Source organism: Leptinotarsa decemlineata, unplaced genomic scaffold, assembly GCF_025532065.1.
Source record: "Leptinotarsa decemlineata unplaced genomic scaffold, Ldec_3_MD MMD2_tig00003335_RagTag_RagTag, whole genome shotgun sequence".
In the NCBI taxonomy this organism is placed as follows: domain Eukaryota; kingdom Metazoa; phylum Arthropoda; class Insecta; order Coleoptera; family Chrysomelidae; genus Leptinotarsa; species Leptinotarsa decemlineata.
Window position 1 is genome coordinate 1,566,018 of NW_027412587.1, and position 17,339 is coordinate 1,583,356.

The following is a 17,339-nucleotide window of genomic DNA, read 5'->3' on the forward strand; positions in this document are numbered from 1 at the left end:
TGTTCGGCGTGAAATATCGGATAGGCTGTTCACATGTCAAGAAGTTAGTTCAAGGCAACTATTTCGAGCATCTTCTGAACTGACCTCAAGTTTATTACCTCATATTATGTAGTTAAATGTCAATGTATTCAGGCAATTATTAAAAGTTTCACCATTTTGTAGTAGTTGAAGATATTGACATAATATTCTAGGGTTGTGAAGCATTTGTCAGGAGCTTCAAAAAGATGTGTGACAAAACCCCCCCTTTCCATTTAACTTTTTTCCCAGATAGCGCCCAGTCGCCATCTTGAAAGTTTCATCTGTCAATTTCACTTCAAAATAAAGTATTCATGCATTAATTTCATTATCTCAAATTTAAATTTTTTGAGTTGACCCGTTCAAAAAATAAAGGGGGAAATTAAAGAAAAGAACTGTATAATTAAAGTATAACTGATTGCTGACTATATATGGAAAGTATTTGAGAACAACTATTATTGGAGGAAATTAGCGTTTGACTTATTTTAATCAGATCATAAATAAAAATCTTATGTCAATTCAAAGAATCAGGTCAAACATTTGTTGAAAAAAATTACTTTGAAATATGGTCCAGTTGATATGGTATGTACAGTGCTAGTCAAAAGTCCCCTCCCCCCCTCGTATCTTTTGAACGGGTATACTTCTAATAATGACATTTGGAGGGTGGAAATAAACGGATGTAGGCTTCTTAACTGGTCATAACAGGTGACGCAATAGTCATAAATGACGTCACAAGGCCACTGTGACCAAAAATTTTAAATGGGACCCTATGGCAAGTGACAGCTCGTTTGAAAGGTATTGAAAATACCTATTCAGTCATACCAATTTTGTTTGGGTTTCGGCTGATTTTGATTGATAAATTGAAGAAATACGAAAATTATAGTTTCGCATTTAATTAATAAAGATTTAAGAACCAGTTCTTATAATAAGTGTTCAAAATGTGCTCCATCTACTTCCTGGCAGTAATGCATCCTATTGCTAAACTCCTGTCGTACTCGTCCCAGTGTGTCAGCGGAAATTGCCCTACATTCTTCAACAATTCGTTGTTTCAGAATGGCAATACTGTCAGGTGCTGTAGCGTTAACCTTAGATTTCAAGTACCCCCATAGAAAAAAATCTAATGGTGTAAGGTCCGGTGACCAAGCTGGCCATTCGATCGAACCTCGTCGTCCAATCCATCTACCACGATATTCTTCATCTAGGTAACGTCTTACTGCACCGTAATAGTGTGCAGGAGCACCATCTTGTTGAAACGTTATTTCCAAGTTGTCGAATTCATCTGGATTATCTTCTAGAATTTCAAGAATTAACGCCTCAATATCAGTTTGTAACATCTCCAGATACAATTCACCGGTTAAGTTAGCATTGAGAAAAAGAGGCCCAACTATGTGGTTTCCCAAAATACCTGCCCAAACATTTACTTTTTCTGGAAATTGAGTATGTTTTTCACGAAAGATGTGAGGATTTGTGTCACTCCAATACCTCACATTTTGAGTGTTAACATTTCCATTGAGAAAGAAAGTACTTTCGTCACTAAAACAAATTGTCTGTATGTAGCCTGGTTGTTGGTTCATTTTATCGGACATAGTTTCACAGAATTCTAGTCTTCGGTCGGGGTCATCATCTGAAAGTTGGTGCACCATTTTTAATTTGTATGGATGAAATTTGTTTTTAGCCAACACCCTATGTACTGTCCTTTGACTGACTTCACAGATAGACGCAACTTGGGCTGTGGAAGAAGTAGGGTTCACTACCATTTCTCCAAGTATGTCAATTTTTTTGTCATCACTAATTGTTGGTCGACCAGATCGTTTGGCATCTTGAACACTACCTGATGCTTCAAACTTCCGAAGAAGCTCCCTCAAATAAACCCTCGATATAGGGCGATCGGGGTACCTCTCATTAAACAGTCGTTCCGCTGCATGGAAATTGTTTCTACATTCACCAATTATTAAGATAGCTGCTACTTTGTCGGCTACGGTACGTACCATTTTGCCTATGTAAACACTTAAACGTCTCGTTAAACAATAGCTTAGGTAAATTTTCAAGGTATAAACACTTTTGAGAAGTAGATAATTCAAACACGTCAACCTTTTTGACAATGAACAGAGGCGTACTTTAAAATCTTTATTAATTAAATGCGAAACAATAATTTTCGTATTTCTTCAATTTATCAATCAAAATCAGCCGAAACCCAAACAAAATTGGTATGACTGAATAGGTATTTTCAATACCTTTCAAACGGGCTGTCACTTGCCATAGGGTCCCATTTAAAATTTTTGGTCACAGTGACCTTATGACGTCATTTATGACTATTGCGTCACCTGTTATGACCAGTTAAGAAGCCTACATCTGTTTATTTCCACCCTCCAAATTTCATTATTATAAGTATACCCGTTCCAAAGATACGAGGGGGGGAGGGGACTTTTGACTAGCACTGTATATAGTTTGTCAAACAATTTTCCATAGTCACGGGCCACAGCTAGTAATTAATATTTTAATTAATATTGAAAGCCTTTTATCTTGTTCATCAGATTTTAATATGGGTTCGTTTAGACCAGTGTTTCTCAAACTTTTCGAATTCACGGCTCCCTTATGTTTTTTGAAGGTTATCGCGGCGCCCCGAACGTAAAGACCACACTAGATATATTTAATTAATAAAAGTAGGTAGGTGGCTGTCTGAACGGATTGCATTTTGTAATTACCGATATTATCATTTTATCAGAGGATTTTTATTAATAGGTACCAACATATTACCTTTACTCTCAGTTATCTATGTTGTAAAACATTGTACCTTGAGACTCACCCGTGGCCCACGGTGCCCCAGTAAAGATTCCACGGCAACCCAGGGCGCACACTTTGAGAAACACTGGTTTAGACTTATTGTAGGTAAATATTTTTGGAGAATAAACTAACTACAAATTAATAGTTTCAGATTTGGTAATTACCTGATGTGGACTGCGCATTGACATCAGCTCCATGAGCTACCAAAAGCCTGACAATATCAAGATGACCTGCTGATGCTGCTTCCATTAAAGGAGTACATTCTCCTTTAATGCCACGATCTTCCACATTAGCATGCATTGCTAAAAGTACCTGGAACAAGATACAGTGTTTCAACTTGGTGTGAATTGAAAAACATATTTCTGAAGGGAAGAATATTTCTCTTTTGAGAGCTAATGTGGTAATTAAGAGTCTAAGAGGTTGGGAGTGAAATTGTAGAATTTTTGAGATAAAAAGCGAAGGTAAAAATCACGTTCAAATTGTATCTTAAAATTCAACTATAATATTGCACAATTCCGACACCAAACAAATAATGTATTCATTAACTTGGCTCTAATATGTGCGAATTTTTGATATGTCATGTCAAATTAACTTCGTGGTATCATTTTCATTTAAAATTAACCCTTTTTGGCTTTCTACCTCTCCCAGAGCAAACAATGGAAATCTTATTACAAAAAAAGGATAAAAAACTAACAAATATTGGGATTTCTCGGTTTCTTGTATTCTGATGTAGAGGTAGAAAGACCAAAAGGAGTATTTTTCAAGCAATATTTGCTTGCGTGTATGTATGAATATACAGTTGGGACGATAAAAAGCATATGCATCAACATACAAATATGCCGTAAAACACATTCTTTTATATAGAATCCTTTTATTTCAAATGTGCAAGAGGAAGGCAAAACACCTGACGTTTGTGTATAATCGGAGAGTGTCCTATTTGGATGGTAGCGTGTACTCAGTATATTGAAGAGATATGGCGTGTATAAGTATGCATGTATGTTTGTAGGTATGGTTTGTATGTACGTATACAGGGTGTAACATAAGTACGTTAAAATATTCAAGTGAAGTATTCCCGAGACAATTGTAAGAAAAAAAATCTATATAAACTTGTGCCCGAAAATGCTTCGTTTCGGAGATACAGGGTGTTGAAATTGATTTTTTTTCGTTTTTTAAAAATAACTTTTACAAAAAATAAGTTATTTGCACGAAATTTGGTACCCGAATTTGACGTGATAAATCATAATTTTGTATTAATTTTTATGTAATATCTAGAGGGCGCTGCGTACGCTGTCATTATTTATTTCAAATTGCCCTAACTTTTGACAGTGAACTTTTGGTACTTTTCATGAAAAAACCTAATTTCCACAACATTTACAAGTAAAAAAGGGACACTTCCTCAACAACGCTGGAGGTGATCGTTTTCGAAATATTCACAATTTTCTATATCGATGCATATTATTTAGCTACTAGGGCGCTAAGTGAAGTTGCTAAGAAAGTGTGTGGTGGACCTTGTCAAATTAAACAACTTCTTTCTATAAAATGTTTGATGAAAATAACTGAAATTGCAAAAAACTTATGACAAAAACCAACCATGTTTTGAAAAATTTCAACAATTTGTATCTCGACAATGAATGATTTTTCGATAAATATTTTATAGATCTACCACATACTTAGTTTTTGTAATGTTCTCAGCAATTTCACTTAGCATCCTAGGAGCTAAGTAATATGCATCGATATAGAAAATTGTAAATATCTCGAAAACAATCACCCCCAGCGCTGTTGAGGAATCGTACCTTTTTTACTTGGAAATAGTGTGGGAATTGGGTTTTTTAATGAAAAGTTTACTGTCAAAAAAGTTTGGGGAATTTGAAATGAATACTGACAGCGTACACAGCGCCCTCTAAATGTTACATAAACATTAATACGAAATTATGATTCCCACCCAGGGTACCAAATTTCGTGCAAATAACTTACTGTATAATCTGTCTTATTTTGCCTAGTTATGTTTGAATTCGATATTCTCTTCATTTTGTATTTGTCTCATTCTACAATAACTATTACCTACCAGGTGAAATTACGATTGGTGTTTCTATTTTTGAATTCTTGAGAAGCAACGGTTTATACGCTTCGAGAACGCATTGAAATAGTGAGTTTGTACTACCAGAGTGGAAATAGTGCTAGAGCTGATGCCCGTATGTTCAATGATAATCATTCAGGAAGAAATGTATGACACAAATACGTTTCGGAATTATTGAACAAATTTATGGAAACTGGATCTATTCACAATAAAAAGCATAACCGTTCAGGAGTTGTCAATGATGAAACTATTTGTACTGCAGTTTTAGGGCACGTTGTACTAATGGAAAATTCGCAATCTCTTACTAAGTCATCTCGAGAATCAGAAATCAGTCGTATAAATGTTTTCAGGGTCCTTAATAAGTACAAATTTCATCCTTATAATATTAGACTAGTTCATGAATTGAAAAAAGATGATTTCGGTATATGTATCAGTTTTATGAAAGTCTCACTGATCGGATCAACTTGCATCAGAATTTCTTGTACAAAATTTGTTTTTCGGATGAATGTACGTTTAATTTGAATGGAGAGGTGAATCAGCAAAATTTTCGGTATTGGAGTGATACGAATCCTCATTTATACCGTCAAGTTCATACCCAACGACTTCAAAAACTGAATGTTTGGGCAGGAATTTCAGGTGACAACAAAGGACCTTTTTTCATCAATGATAATTTGACTAGTGATAAATATTTGGATATGTTGGAGAATCGAATAATACCGTGTATCAATAGGGCAATTGAGGAGGATATAAATTTATTTATAAACGAAAAAGTTTTTCAGCAGGATGGTGCACCTCCTCATTAGTCTAAAGTGTATGAGGTAGAATGAAGAACATTAGAAGATTTGAGAGAGAATATCATGAGGCATTGCAGAGAAATAACTCCCGAGATTCTCAACCATGTGATGGCAGCAATGGAAGCTCGTTTGGAAGTTGGTGGAAACGTTTTTGAACATTTACTATAGAATTTTTTTTCTTCTCATTGTCCAGTCATCAGATTTTGATTAAAAAATAAATAAAAAATTCTTTTTCTGATTTATTGCTTCCATATTTGTTTCTAGAACGAATATTTCAAAATGTGGCCTCCTGTATAATTTTTAACCTGTTTTCTTATTTTTCCTGAAAATCACTGTCTCAAAAGTTATTCAGGATGGCTCGTTTTAAATGAAATGCACTGTATATCCTACAACTCGAGCGGGGTCGTACTTTACCCAACCAGAATTCTCGTTTGAAACCTATTGAAACACTTCATTTAGGCAGGTGACTGGGTTGATCTATAATATCTGGCAAAGAAAATTATAAATTTTTCCAGATTGACAAAGCAAACAGCATAATATGATAATGTGATCTTTTAAGTTGGCTTAGGAGTATGGTCTAATATATTTTGAATGATTTTATGGAAGGCCCCCATAAATATAGAATAAATATCTAATCAAGGGTGATATTTATATCAATATATTTATAATATAAAACATTGTCAGATTATGATGACTTCTTGAACCTATTCAATGTGATCTAACTATGAAAATGAAAAAACTAAAGTATCAAGTAGTTTTCACTTTTCTAAAATACTTGGTCAAATAAACATTTCTTATGATAAATGACTGTAGGTAAAAGAATTTGAAACAAAAAAGTTTTTTATATTATTCTGAAAATCAACTGAAAATTCAGAACTGATACTTTTCCCATAAACCTAAATTGTAGAAGTCGTTTCAACACGCGTTCCACCAACCAACTTAGTGACGTCAGGAGATGGGGCTGATTCAAATTAATGACAGAATCGTTTAAGAAGAGTATAGAGTTTAATACACCAAGTCTTCAATTTCTTGTTTTTTATTCTAAACATTATCATTGTCCTCAACTTTGTCAATAAGATTTCTCTTTGGACTATAAAACATATTTATTATTATAATATTATTATTTTCTAGTAACCAACTCAATAATGTTTTTTCAATAATGTTCCCCTTTCTGTCGTTTCATAATGCAATTAAAATAGTGAATTCCATTACAGTCTTCAATTGAATTCTTTGCAAAATATGTTTGTCACAATTTAGAAAGTTAATAGCAAGAATCATTGGACCTCATAAATGACTTTCTTCATGCCCATATTATAATAAAGAGTTAAATTCAAAGTGATTCAAGTTATAATTCGAATCTTTATAATTCGAATTATAACTTGAACCGAATCTTTAAGATTGATTCAACACAAGTACAACTTGTCAAGACAAGTTTTTCATTATTATGTTGGTACATGCCAATAAATAAAATTTTCTGTTGTATTCTTATTCTTCGTTGACTTTGTCTGTGGCAGCCGCGGAGGTTAGACGTGTTTTTGAAACAAATGGATCAAAAATGTGTATAAAATTTTGCGCAAAAAATGAGATTAAATGTTACAAAATATGTGAAATGTTAACAAACGTCTATGGTGAGTCTAATCAGCAAAATAAGAGTTTACGAGTGGTATAAGCCTTTCCAAAATGGCCGTTAAGCAGCTGAAGATGACGAATGGCCCGGACTCCCCAGCATATAACAACCGATTAGAAACGTGGAAAAAGTGAAATAAATAGTTATCAACGATTTGCGTGAAGCAATCCGAAGAAAGTCCTGGATTTATAGAAAAACAATTCATGGTTTTTGCATTACTTCATTACTTGTCCGTGAATTATTGGCCAAAAACAATACTGTAACGATGCCCCGGCCTCTATATTCGCAAGACATGGCTCCGTGTGACTTTTTCCTCATTTCAAAAATATAGAGAACCTTAAATGTCCGTTGTTTCATAAGTAAGACTTTGAAAGAGCATCGCCGAGAGAGTTAAAGTCTCTCCCAAAGATCAAGTTTGAGAAGTCTTTCGACGATTGGAAGGAGCGCTGGCACAAATGCAAAATAACTAATGGGGACTTAAAACGAAAATTTCCGTTATTTTCTGAACATAATCTTACTTGGTACACCTGTTTCTCTTTGAGTAACACTTGAAGGCGTAGGGTTGGGATTAATTCTAAATAAACAGCATGTCGTTTTCGAAAGAAATATTTGTCAATGCAGCAGTGAGCGATAAAAAACGTCCATGGCGTTGGCGGTGTAACAAAATATATGAGGAACTGTCTTTAAAATTTCAAAGTATTGTGACGTAACGAATCTGAAGCCGCCCCTGACCGATATGCCGGCCGACTCAACGAACAAACACATGACATCATAGCGAAAGAATGCAGTCGGGAATTGCCGGTAAAACCGAACCGACCACAGATTTCTAGAAAGGACCGTTACCGATATAAGCCCGGCTTCCCGACCCAAGAGGGCAGTTCAGAAAGTGAATCGAGCGGCTAAACAAGAAATTCAAATAGTGGAAATAAATTAAGCGTTAGTTGCTAAGTGTTGTAAATACATTAGTTTGTGATAAGTGAAATATTGTTGGAAATAAATTTGTTTCAGACAGTTGATTCATTAATTTGTTACAGTATATATGGATATTACATAAATTTCAGACGAATGAGTCTTTAGACCCACCGACTTTGAATATTGTTTTGATTTGGGCGGATCATTCGAAAATCCATTAACAAAAAGGGAGCAATCTCAGTAAAAGAGGGTGGAATTAACTTTTGAGATAAGTTTACAATACCTGGGAAAGAAAGGTTTGGAATGTCATTTCTCCATCTTTATACAAAAAATGTGAGAATCTTCCAAAGAAAGGAAGGACGCAATCAATTTCAAATAATCAACTCTATACAAATAGTGTAGATCATGGACATCATCTGATGCACTGATGATACTTATAGTGAGTTTGAAACAGCACCTTCTGGTGTTGGATCACAAATGCCTCAACTGACACTAACCTGCGCAAGCTCGAAATATCCAGCACTGCACGCTAATGACAGCAAACTCTCTCCTTCTTCGGAGGTTTCGTGCACTGATCTTCCTTCTGTCAGCAGTTTTCGGACCGTTCCGACATCACCGTCGGTGCACGCTTCCACTAAAGACGTCTTCTCGGGCTGCGGTTGTTGGCTGCTGCTCGACGTAGTGGAACGGCTGTTGGGGTTGTCTGAACGCATGCGAGTCAAAGCGGCTGCAGCCTCGTCCAGGGCGCAGGATACGCTCGATGTTAACCTACGAAGAACTTCTGGATCGCCTAGATGCTTACCATCCTTGGCCGCCAGTTGTCCAATACCTGGAGGAAAGGAGAAAAAAAGTTTTATTTCAACCGACGGGTCTACTTGTTTAAGCTGTTTCGAAGAACATCTTTCGAAAACTTGCAAGAACATTATTTGAGGGTAGAAAGAATTATGGAAAGGAATATGTGGGCCAAGATTGCCTGGTTGAGTTCTCCAAAGCCCTTAGAATTACCTCCTACATAGTAAAAGAAATGCAAAGGAAAAATAGGGACATATATTCTGGAATATTTTGAAAGAGGTATCCGCGCTTCAAAATAAAATATCGGAATGGTAAAAAACTTCGAAGTGATTTGCAAAAAATTCGGTTGTAGATCTTGCATACTTTTAAAAAATATTTGAATAATTTAGTATAAACGGTGAACGTTCAGGTAATTTAGGTTTCTATACAATTATTAATAAATTTCTCATCTGTATTTGTGCACAAATGAATATTGTGATATATGTATTAGAATATTTTTGAAGAATGATGAAACTACCAATGAATTAAATTCGTGAGGTCAGATTTGATAGTATACGAGACCGTTTCAGTTGATTGAAGTCTTATTTTGAAGTTATTCCAACCCAATATTAGATGTTTTTAATCAGTGTGCAAGTGTTTTTCGAAGACGAACATTTTGGCAACCGTGACAGGACACAGTTTTTACCGATTAAGGAAGTGATAAAAGAGATGCTAAAAACTCAGAGAGTGCTTTTCCCAAATTTATGATGCTGTGAATAATCTGCTGAGGGGTCCAAATACTATTTCGAATTAAAGAAAAATATGGCCATTAAATAAAAAATTAAAATAATGAGTGATTTTGACAAGCATTCATTTGATCAACTGAAAAAGACCCAGATTCTTGAAATAATGAAAATGAATTGGTTGATGAATTCATTACGAAATACGACGAATTGAAGTGTAGTTTCGAAAGCAGTATTCTTCCGATAACACAACTTGAAGTTGCCCACCATCGAACTCCATAAATTTGGAGGTGATGTGAAAAAGTGGCTTCCATTTTGCACCCAATTTGAACGAATATATTACTATGTACATCTTACAAACGAAGATAAATTTCAATATATGCAAGCAACTGTTTTTAATTCTCGTGATAGTCAGTTTGTTTAGAGTTACCATCCCTGCGGGGATAACTATTCCAAGGTTAAGAGCTTTGAAAGCAGATTCAGAAGGAAAAAAATTTTTCATGCCAGAATTCCACAAATTTCTTTGCAACGAAAAACCATTGGTTTCAATAAAAAAAAAAAACAAATCGGTCAAAAATGACTAATGACTAATGCGAAAACCGTATTTATCGAATGGGGACACACATGATGCATGACTTGGAAATTAATAAAGTGATTTTGATGTGTTGATGAAGAAAAGTCAAAGGTAACCATATTTTAGAAATAAATTATATGGGGTTTATTTGGCGGAACTAGGTAAGGTTATGTAAAAAGTGAGAGGGGCAATTCGACCGTCCACCGCAACCCGCAAGAGTTTATTGTCGCTCGAACCTATTCACACTCGACCAAATAAACCCAGCTTCTTAACGAAGCCGATTAGTTTGTAGGGTGAGTGGTGTTTCAGGTCAGATGATAAAAGTACGGCTCTGACAAACTCTGAAAAACTGATTCAGTCCCCAGCGGGGCAGACACAAAGTATAATGATTCAAATGACAGTGCCTGTGAGAAGGCCTGTTAGGCATCGTAGTTCATCCCTACTGTAGTCCAACAACTGTTTGGTATCAAGCTTCGAAGGGGGCATGAACGCCTTGGAGTGAGCCAATCCTGGAAGATTCTGCCAGAAGTCTATACTTAAATCTTCTTGCCATCCAGGTCTTTAATGTTTGTTTGGCAAAGCCTAAAGCGATGCCAATGACAGGTTCTGGTCCGATGAAGTTGCTTGCAGCACCCTCCTTTGTTGGCGGAACTAATTTCCATGTGCATTTCAAAATTTGTTTGGCATCAAATGCTATTTTATAAAAAACTTTTGAATTGTTTTTGTTTTTATTATACACATGTAATAAAATTTAACAAAAACTTATCTCTCCCGTAAAAAGGTATGTACGAGAAAATGCCTACTTGAAGTGAATAGCTCTCAGCCAATTATAAGATTGTATCAGTCTTTTGTATAAACGATCGATGTGAATAATACATCTTGGGAAACTATGACAAGTTTTCTAATCGTATGGCTACTTCCATGTGATGAACTAATGTTATCATGCTGTATTTTCCATGATACAAATTTAATGAAATGTATGCAAATCGTTAATTTTTTTTCAGGTATTATACATTTGAAAATCGATTTTACAATTTACAGTACAAAGAACTCAAAGTGAAATCCGATATCAAATGATATATGAATCAAATTTGTTAATTAAGTTTACAAGTAAATAATAATGCTGAGATTTTATCTACAAAAATCAACGAGTTTATCAGGAAGATTTGACTTTAAACTGCACTCTATGAATACTCTATATCTCATTTATTGTATTTATTTTTTTGGCTAATTGTTTTAGATTTTCTGTTCAAATAAGTTGACTGAATAATATGAAAATAGATTGATATCGTTAAGTCTGAAGATTAATTGAATGAAAAAAAAGGAAATATTGGATAAGGCTAAGCTAAACGCTAACAGAGTGGTCAAACAAAATTTAAATGATTTTGTTATTATTTGCCACAGCTGGCATAAGCGGGTTCATGATATTTAACTGGCTCCACCCTATTTTTGTATCGTAAACGGGTCCCAAACAAAATTTCTTATGAGCTTTAGGGTAGTTTTACACCTGCAGATGCGTGCGTTTTGGTATTCAATAAAAAATAATAGGTGAAACTAATAACTATGTTTAACTATTCATTTATTTATATACAGGCTGTTCCAAATTAAGTCGGTACAATTGCTAACTCCGTTATTATTGACGCTACGAATTCGGTTGAATGGGCAAGCTAGTGGCATTTTCAATGCCGAGAAGAAAAAAAAATGACAGTCGCGTTTTCAAAATATTTCATAAAATGATATTTTTTCAAATGGAACACCCTATATTTTATCATGCAGGTAAGAGCACTACAGCAATTCATTCCCAATCGTGAGTTATCTATTCGGCGTTTTTTTTTGCTGGCTTCATCCTCGATTCAGGATAAATGAACACGTTTTCGAGAAGAGGAGAACTGAAAAACGTTTTGTAATATCTGAAGATACAGAAATTGATGTTTTAGCCTACTTTGAGGTAAATCCAAATAATTCTATCAGAGATTTATCTAGCTGTTCCACCGTCTGTTATTCAACGAATTCTGAAGTAACATAATAAAAGATTTCATCTTATAAGTCAAGACCAGTGCAAACACTAGAACCTGGTGACCCCGTCAGATGATTTGGGTTTTGTCGGTGGTTTATGAATAAATGCAGACAATATCCAAACCTCTATAGAAATATTATATGGAGCGATGGGCAAACTTTTTGAATTGTGGGATATATAATAGAACTAATTTTCATTATTGGAGTAGACATAATCCATTTAGTATCAATGTTTGGTGAAGTCTATTTAGAAAAAGAATTATCGGTCTATTTTTCTACCATGGTTCTTTGAACAGACCCCGTTACATTAATTCATTAACAAGAGTGTTGAAAAAGTTTTTAGATGATCTTGATCTGGAGGCTCGTCAGATTATCTATTTTCAGCAGGATGGAGCACCAGCACATAATTTCAGAGGCGTAAAAATGTTGCGAGACTGTTTTGAAAACTGCTGGATTGCTACAAATGTAAGTGTTAAGTGGCCTCCTCGTTCACCAGATATTACCCCTCTAAATTTTCATTTTTGGGAATTTCCGAAAAATGAGCTGTACAAAATAAAATATAATTGAAGTGAAAAATGACATTGAAACTATAATTGATAGAATTGAAAGCCAAATTGTGTTGAAAGGAACACGCAGTGTCAAAAGAAGGGCCCAAATATGTTTTCAACAAGAAGGCAGTGGTTTTGAATATTTACTCGATATTTTATAGCTCTTTATTCGCCAAAACAAAGAAATTTTTTGTACTAGTGAAAGAAAGAAATATTTCCACATAAGTCAGCCGTTTTCAATTTCAAGAAGAAAAGGTCATATGAGCTTTGTTGTTGAGAATGTTAATACGAATCGAAATGCATGATAAAATATAGGATGTTCCATTTGAAAAAATATAATTTTATGAAATATTTTGACTGTCAATTATTTTTTTGTTTTCGGCATCGAGAATGCAATTAAAAATGCTACTTGTTTGCCCATTTAACCGAATTCGTAGCATCAATAATAACGGAGTTGGCAACGGTGCCGACTTAATTTGGAACGCCCTGTATAATCAATGTTGTTATAACATATTAATTTAAAATATTTACATAATTATAGGTATGCTCATTTGAGAAGATATTAGGTAGGTATAAGCAAAAATTATGGTGTGTTATCATCAGATAAATCCGATGAATAATTGTCGAATGTTATGATTGAAAGGTTCTACAATTTCTTGAACTAATGTTCTAATTTCCACATATTTTTTTTAATATGCAATATTTATTCACCATTTTTTACAACTGAAATTTTAAAGGACTCCCTAAAGAGTGTTATGGTATCTCTTATCAAACGGTTTTATTTAGCTTGTCCTGTTTGTTTGGGTCAAATTTAGTCATTGAAGTTTGACCCCCTTCCTGTTGACAGAATGATCTGATATTTGGTATAGTCGAAGTAACTGATATAGTAATCTTAAAGGTGTCGGCGAAGTCAAAGGCCAAAAAACCAATACAAAGGAATTATGCCGCAACGAATAAACTAACTGGGACTGAAGAATTGGAGGTTCGTATTAGATAATTTTTACTAACCGAGTTTTATGATTGGCTGAAGAGTCATAAAAAATTAAATTTGAAGTCATGTTACGATGACCGACAGAATGTAGCGATGAGTATTATTATTAAGGGGAACTGCTGGAAGGTAGGGGGCACTATATCTTTTACTTGAACTATACACACATTTAGTTTTGATGACAATACAATTTTTACTAAATTATGTATCACTGTACAATATGGTTATTAAAAGACAGGGCCTGACTAGTACTAAAAGTAGTACACTATGAAAAAGATGCAAATCCAATATAATATATACAAAGAACTTTGTCAACTTAGAATCGAGATACGAGCATGGATCTCCTACACAAATCAAGGAATATGTGGCGTTAGGGTGACTAAAAATGATACGTGGTTACAGATACACCACCCAAGTTAAGGTAAAAGGTTGAAACGTGACGAAAACTGTGTGACATTAGGGTGTTTTAAAATTAGAAACTAAAAACTTGAAATTAAAATACGTACAAAATTTTTTTATGTTGGTGTAGATAATGTACTAAAAACTAAAAAATAATTGGGTAGCAGGTAGGTAGCAGTCATCACACCACTCTCCTCGGCAATCTACCGTATTGATCAGATGAAAAAATAATAAAATCGTTGGGTAAATATGTGAATACTACGCCCAACGATTTTATTATTTTTTATCCGATCAATATCGTAAATTGCTGAGGAGAGTGGCTTGATGACTGCTACCTAGGACCTTTTGACTTATCAACATCTACATCATTATTATATTTTTTTCAATAAAACCCTTCAACATATTCCTTTTTACTCATTTTATTTTAAATGCCGTGTTTCCCCCGGATCTGAAGATAACCGGGGAAATTAATTTATAACAAAACTTTAGAGACACCACGAAAGTGATTAAATATAGTCTCACACCTCTACCACATATTATTGAAATTACCGGGAAACTAATCGTTAAGACTATAAGGCAGACCTGGAAACTTGCTTAAACATGATGCGTTTTGTTGCTTATATCTTTACGTAACACAAACATCGTCCCACAGCTATCGAGGCATCAAATAAGGATGTTGCCTGGTGGAAAAAAAAATGAACTTTACGACTGTATAACACTAAACAAGACAAATCTTCTTCATGAATAACAAATCCGAAACATCCAACACATGACTTGTACAAATTAGTAGATATTGTTGGAGGGGATTTCATAAAAAGATGGAAGGAAAACCCCATTAATTCGTTGTAGCTGAAGTGTTTTCAGGATATTCGAGAAAATTGGTCAGACGGCTCAAAGTGGCCAAAACATTTCCCTTCGAAGTATCTATATTCTGTTTCCTGATAGTAAAAAGTAATAAATGTTCATTATGAATTGTCAAACAAAATTTTGTGAGTACAATTATATACAGTGCATTTCTTTAATGTCCCCCCCTTTTATTTTTTTAACGGGTCCCAAAAAATTGAAATTTGGGATAGTGAAAATAATGCATGAATACTTTATTTTGAAGTGAAATTGACAGATGAAACTTTCAAGATGGCGACTGGGCGCGCTCTGGGAAAAAAATTAAATGGAAAAGGGGGTACACGTCATTTTGAAGCTCCTGACGAATACTTCACAACCCTAGAATATGAAATCATTATTCAGTTAGAATATCTCATTTAGTTTTCAGTTTTACTAGTAGAAAGGTACCACGTCAGCAATCTCTAAAATGGTCAATTCTTGTCCATTGGAAGAAAAGATTGAACCGATTTTTATTTACGGTGCGACGCGTAAATTTCACGAGACCGAAAGGATTTTCAATGAACGTTTTCCGAATCGTCCTATCTGTAGAAAATATTTGAGGAACTTGTATCCAAATTCATAACTACCGTTAGTATACATAACAAAAAGCCCCCAGGTCATCCGTCCATTCCGGAAGAACAGCAAGTGCAAATAATTGGTGAGATGGTAGTAAAACCTAAACAGTACTTATTCCGTCGCGAATGTTTGTGAGGTGTCTCCTTCTACTGTGTGGAGACTTTTGAAGAGGAATATGTATCATCCATACAAAATTAAAATGGTACAATAATTAACTGAAGATGACCCTGATCGAAGAACAGAATTCTACAAAATCATGACGGAAACAATTGCAAAGCATCCTATCCTACCTATCTCCACAATATGTGTTTTAGTGACGAATGGACATTTTTAACGGCAATGTTCTTAGACAAAATTGTCGTTATTGGAGTGACACCAACCCTCACGTTTTAAAGTAAACGCATATCCAATATCCAGAAAAAATTAACGTTTGGGCAGGAATATTGGGAAACCATTTTGTAGGACCTCTATTTATTGATCAAAATTTAACAGGGGAACTGTATTTGAATATGTTGGAAACTACTGTTGACCCTCTCATCACTGAAATCGTCGAAGCGAATCCTAATGAATTCGATATGGACATTGTATTCCAACAAGATGGAGCACCACCACATTACCTCAAACAAGTAAGAAACTATTTGGATACTACTTTTCCCGGTCGTTGAATTGGCCGTCGAGGTCCTACAGAATGGCCAACCCGCTCGCCAGATTTGTCACCTTTGGACTTTTTTATTTGACTATTTGAAGCAAAAGGTGTACGAAACTGAACCTGCTTCAATACTGGATATAAGGCAAAGAATAATAAATATTTGTGGGGATATTGATGTTACTGTGTTCGAAAATGTTTGGCGTGAAATATCGGATAGGCTGTTCATATGCCAAGAAGTTCAAGACAACCATTTCGAGCATCTTCTGAACTGACCTGAAGCTTATTACCTCTTATCATGTAGTTAAATGTCAATGTATTTAGGCAATTAATAAAAGTTCCGCCATTTTGTAGTAGTTGAAGATATTGATATTATATTCCAGGATTGTGAAGCATTTAGCAGGAGCTTAAAAAGATGTGTCACAAGACCCCCCTTTCCGTTTAATTTTTTCCCAGATGGCGCCCAGTCGCCATCTTGAAAGTTTTATCTGTCAATTTCACTTCAAAATAAAGTATTCATACATTAATTTCATCATCCCAAATTTCAATATTTTGAGTTGACCCGTTCAAAAAATAATAGGGGGGGACATTAAGAGAAGCTCTGTATACTCCTATGGAACAACTACTTGTAAATGATTAATTACTCCACTGCTCAAGGAAATATTCTTGCCTTTTATCTGCCTACCTTGGTTCTCTCCCAAGGCTCCCATTATTTAGTTGAGGGTCGGTATTTCCTTCTTAAAATAAAATGAACGTAATCTCCTTTTACTTGCAAGTTTGTAGTTTTCATCCACAGGCACAGTTTTCCTTCCTGAAGCTGGTTTTGGTGAATTCACAACTTAATTTTTTTTCTCGTACTTGAATTCATATATCGATGATTTTAGAAGTAGCCTTTTCAATTCACACACCAAGTACAATTCATTAATAACAACACTGATTAAGACGCAAAGTCTTTGTCATTAATTCAAATTCTTCAGGCAATGAAGT

At 34.8% G+C, this 17,339-nt stretch overlaps 1 protein-coding gene across 12 annotated transcripts in view; it reads right to left on the bottom strand.

Annotated features, from left to right (window-relative positions):
• mask (multiple ankyrin repeats single KH domain) overlaps positions 1–17,339 on the bottom strand; it is a 117,120-nt gene that overhangs the window by 50,087 nt on the left and 49,694 nt on the right. For 10 of the 12 annotated variants that reach the window (XM_074177928.1, XM_074177927.1, XM_074177932.1 and 7 more), the window contains 2 exons: positions 8,707–9,038; positions 2,964–3,111 (listed from right to left, as the gene is read on the bottom strand). In XM_074177928.1, coding sequence (XP_074034029.1) covers positions 2,964–3,111; positions 8,707–9,038 — 480 coding nt within the window. The remainder of the gene's footprint in view (positions 1–2,963; positions 3,112–8,706; positions 9,039–17,339) is intronic. The other 2 variants (XM_074177934.1, XM_074177935.1) reach the window with 1 other exon arrangement.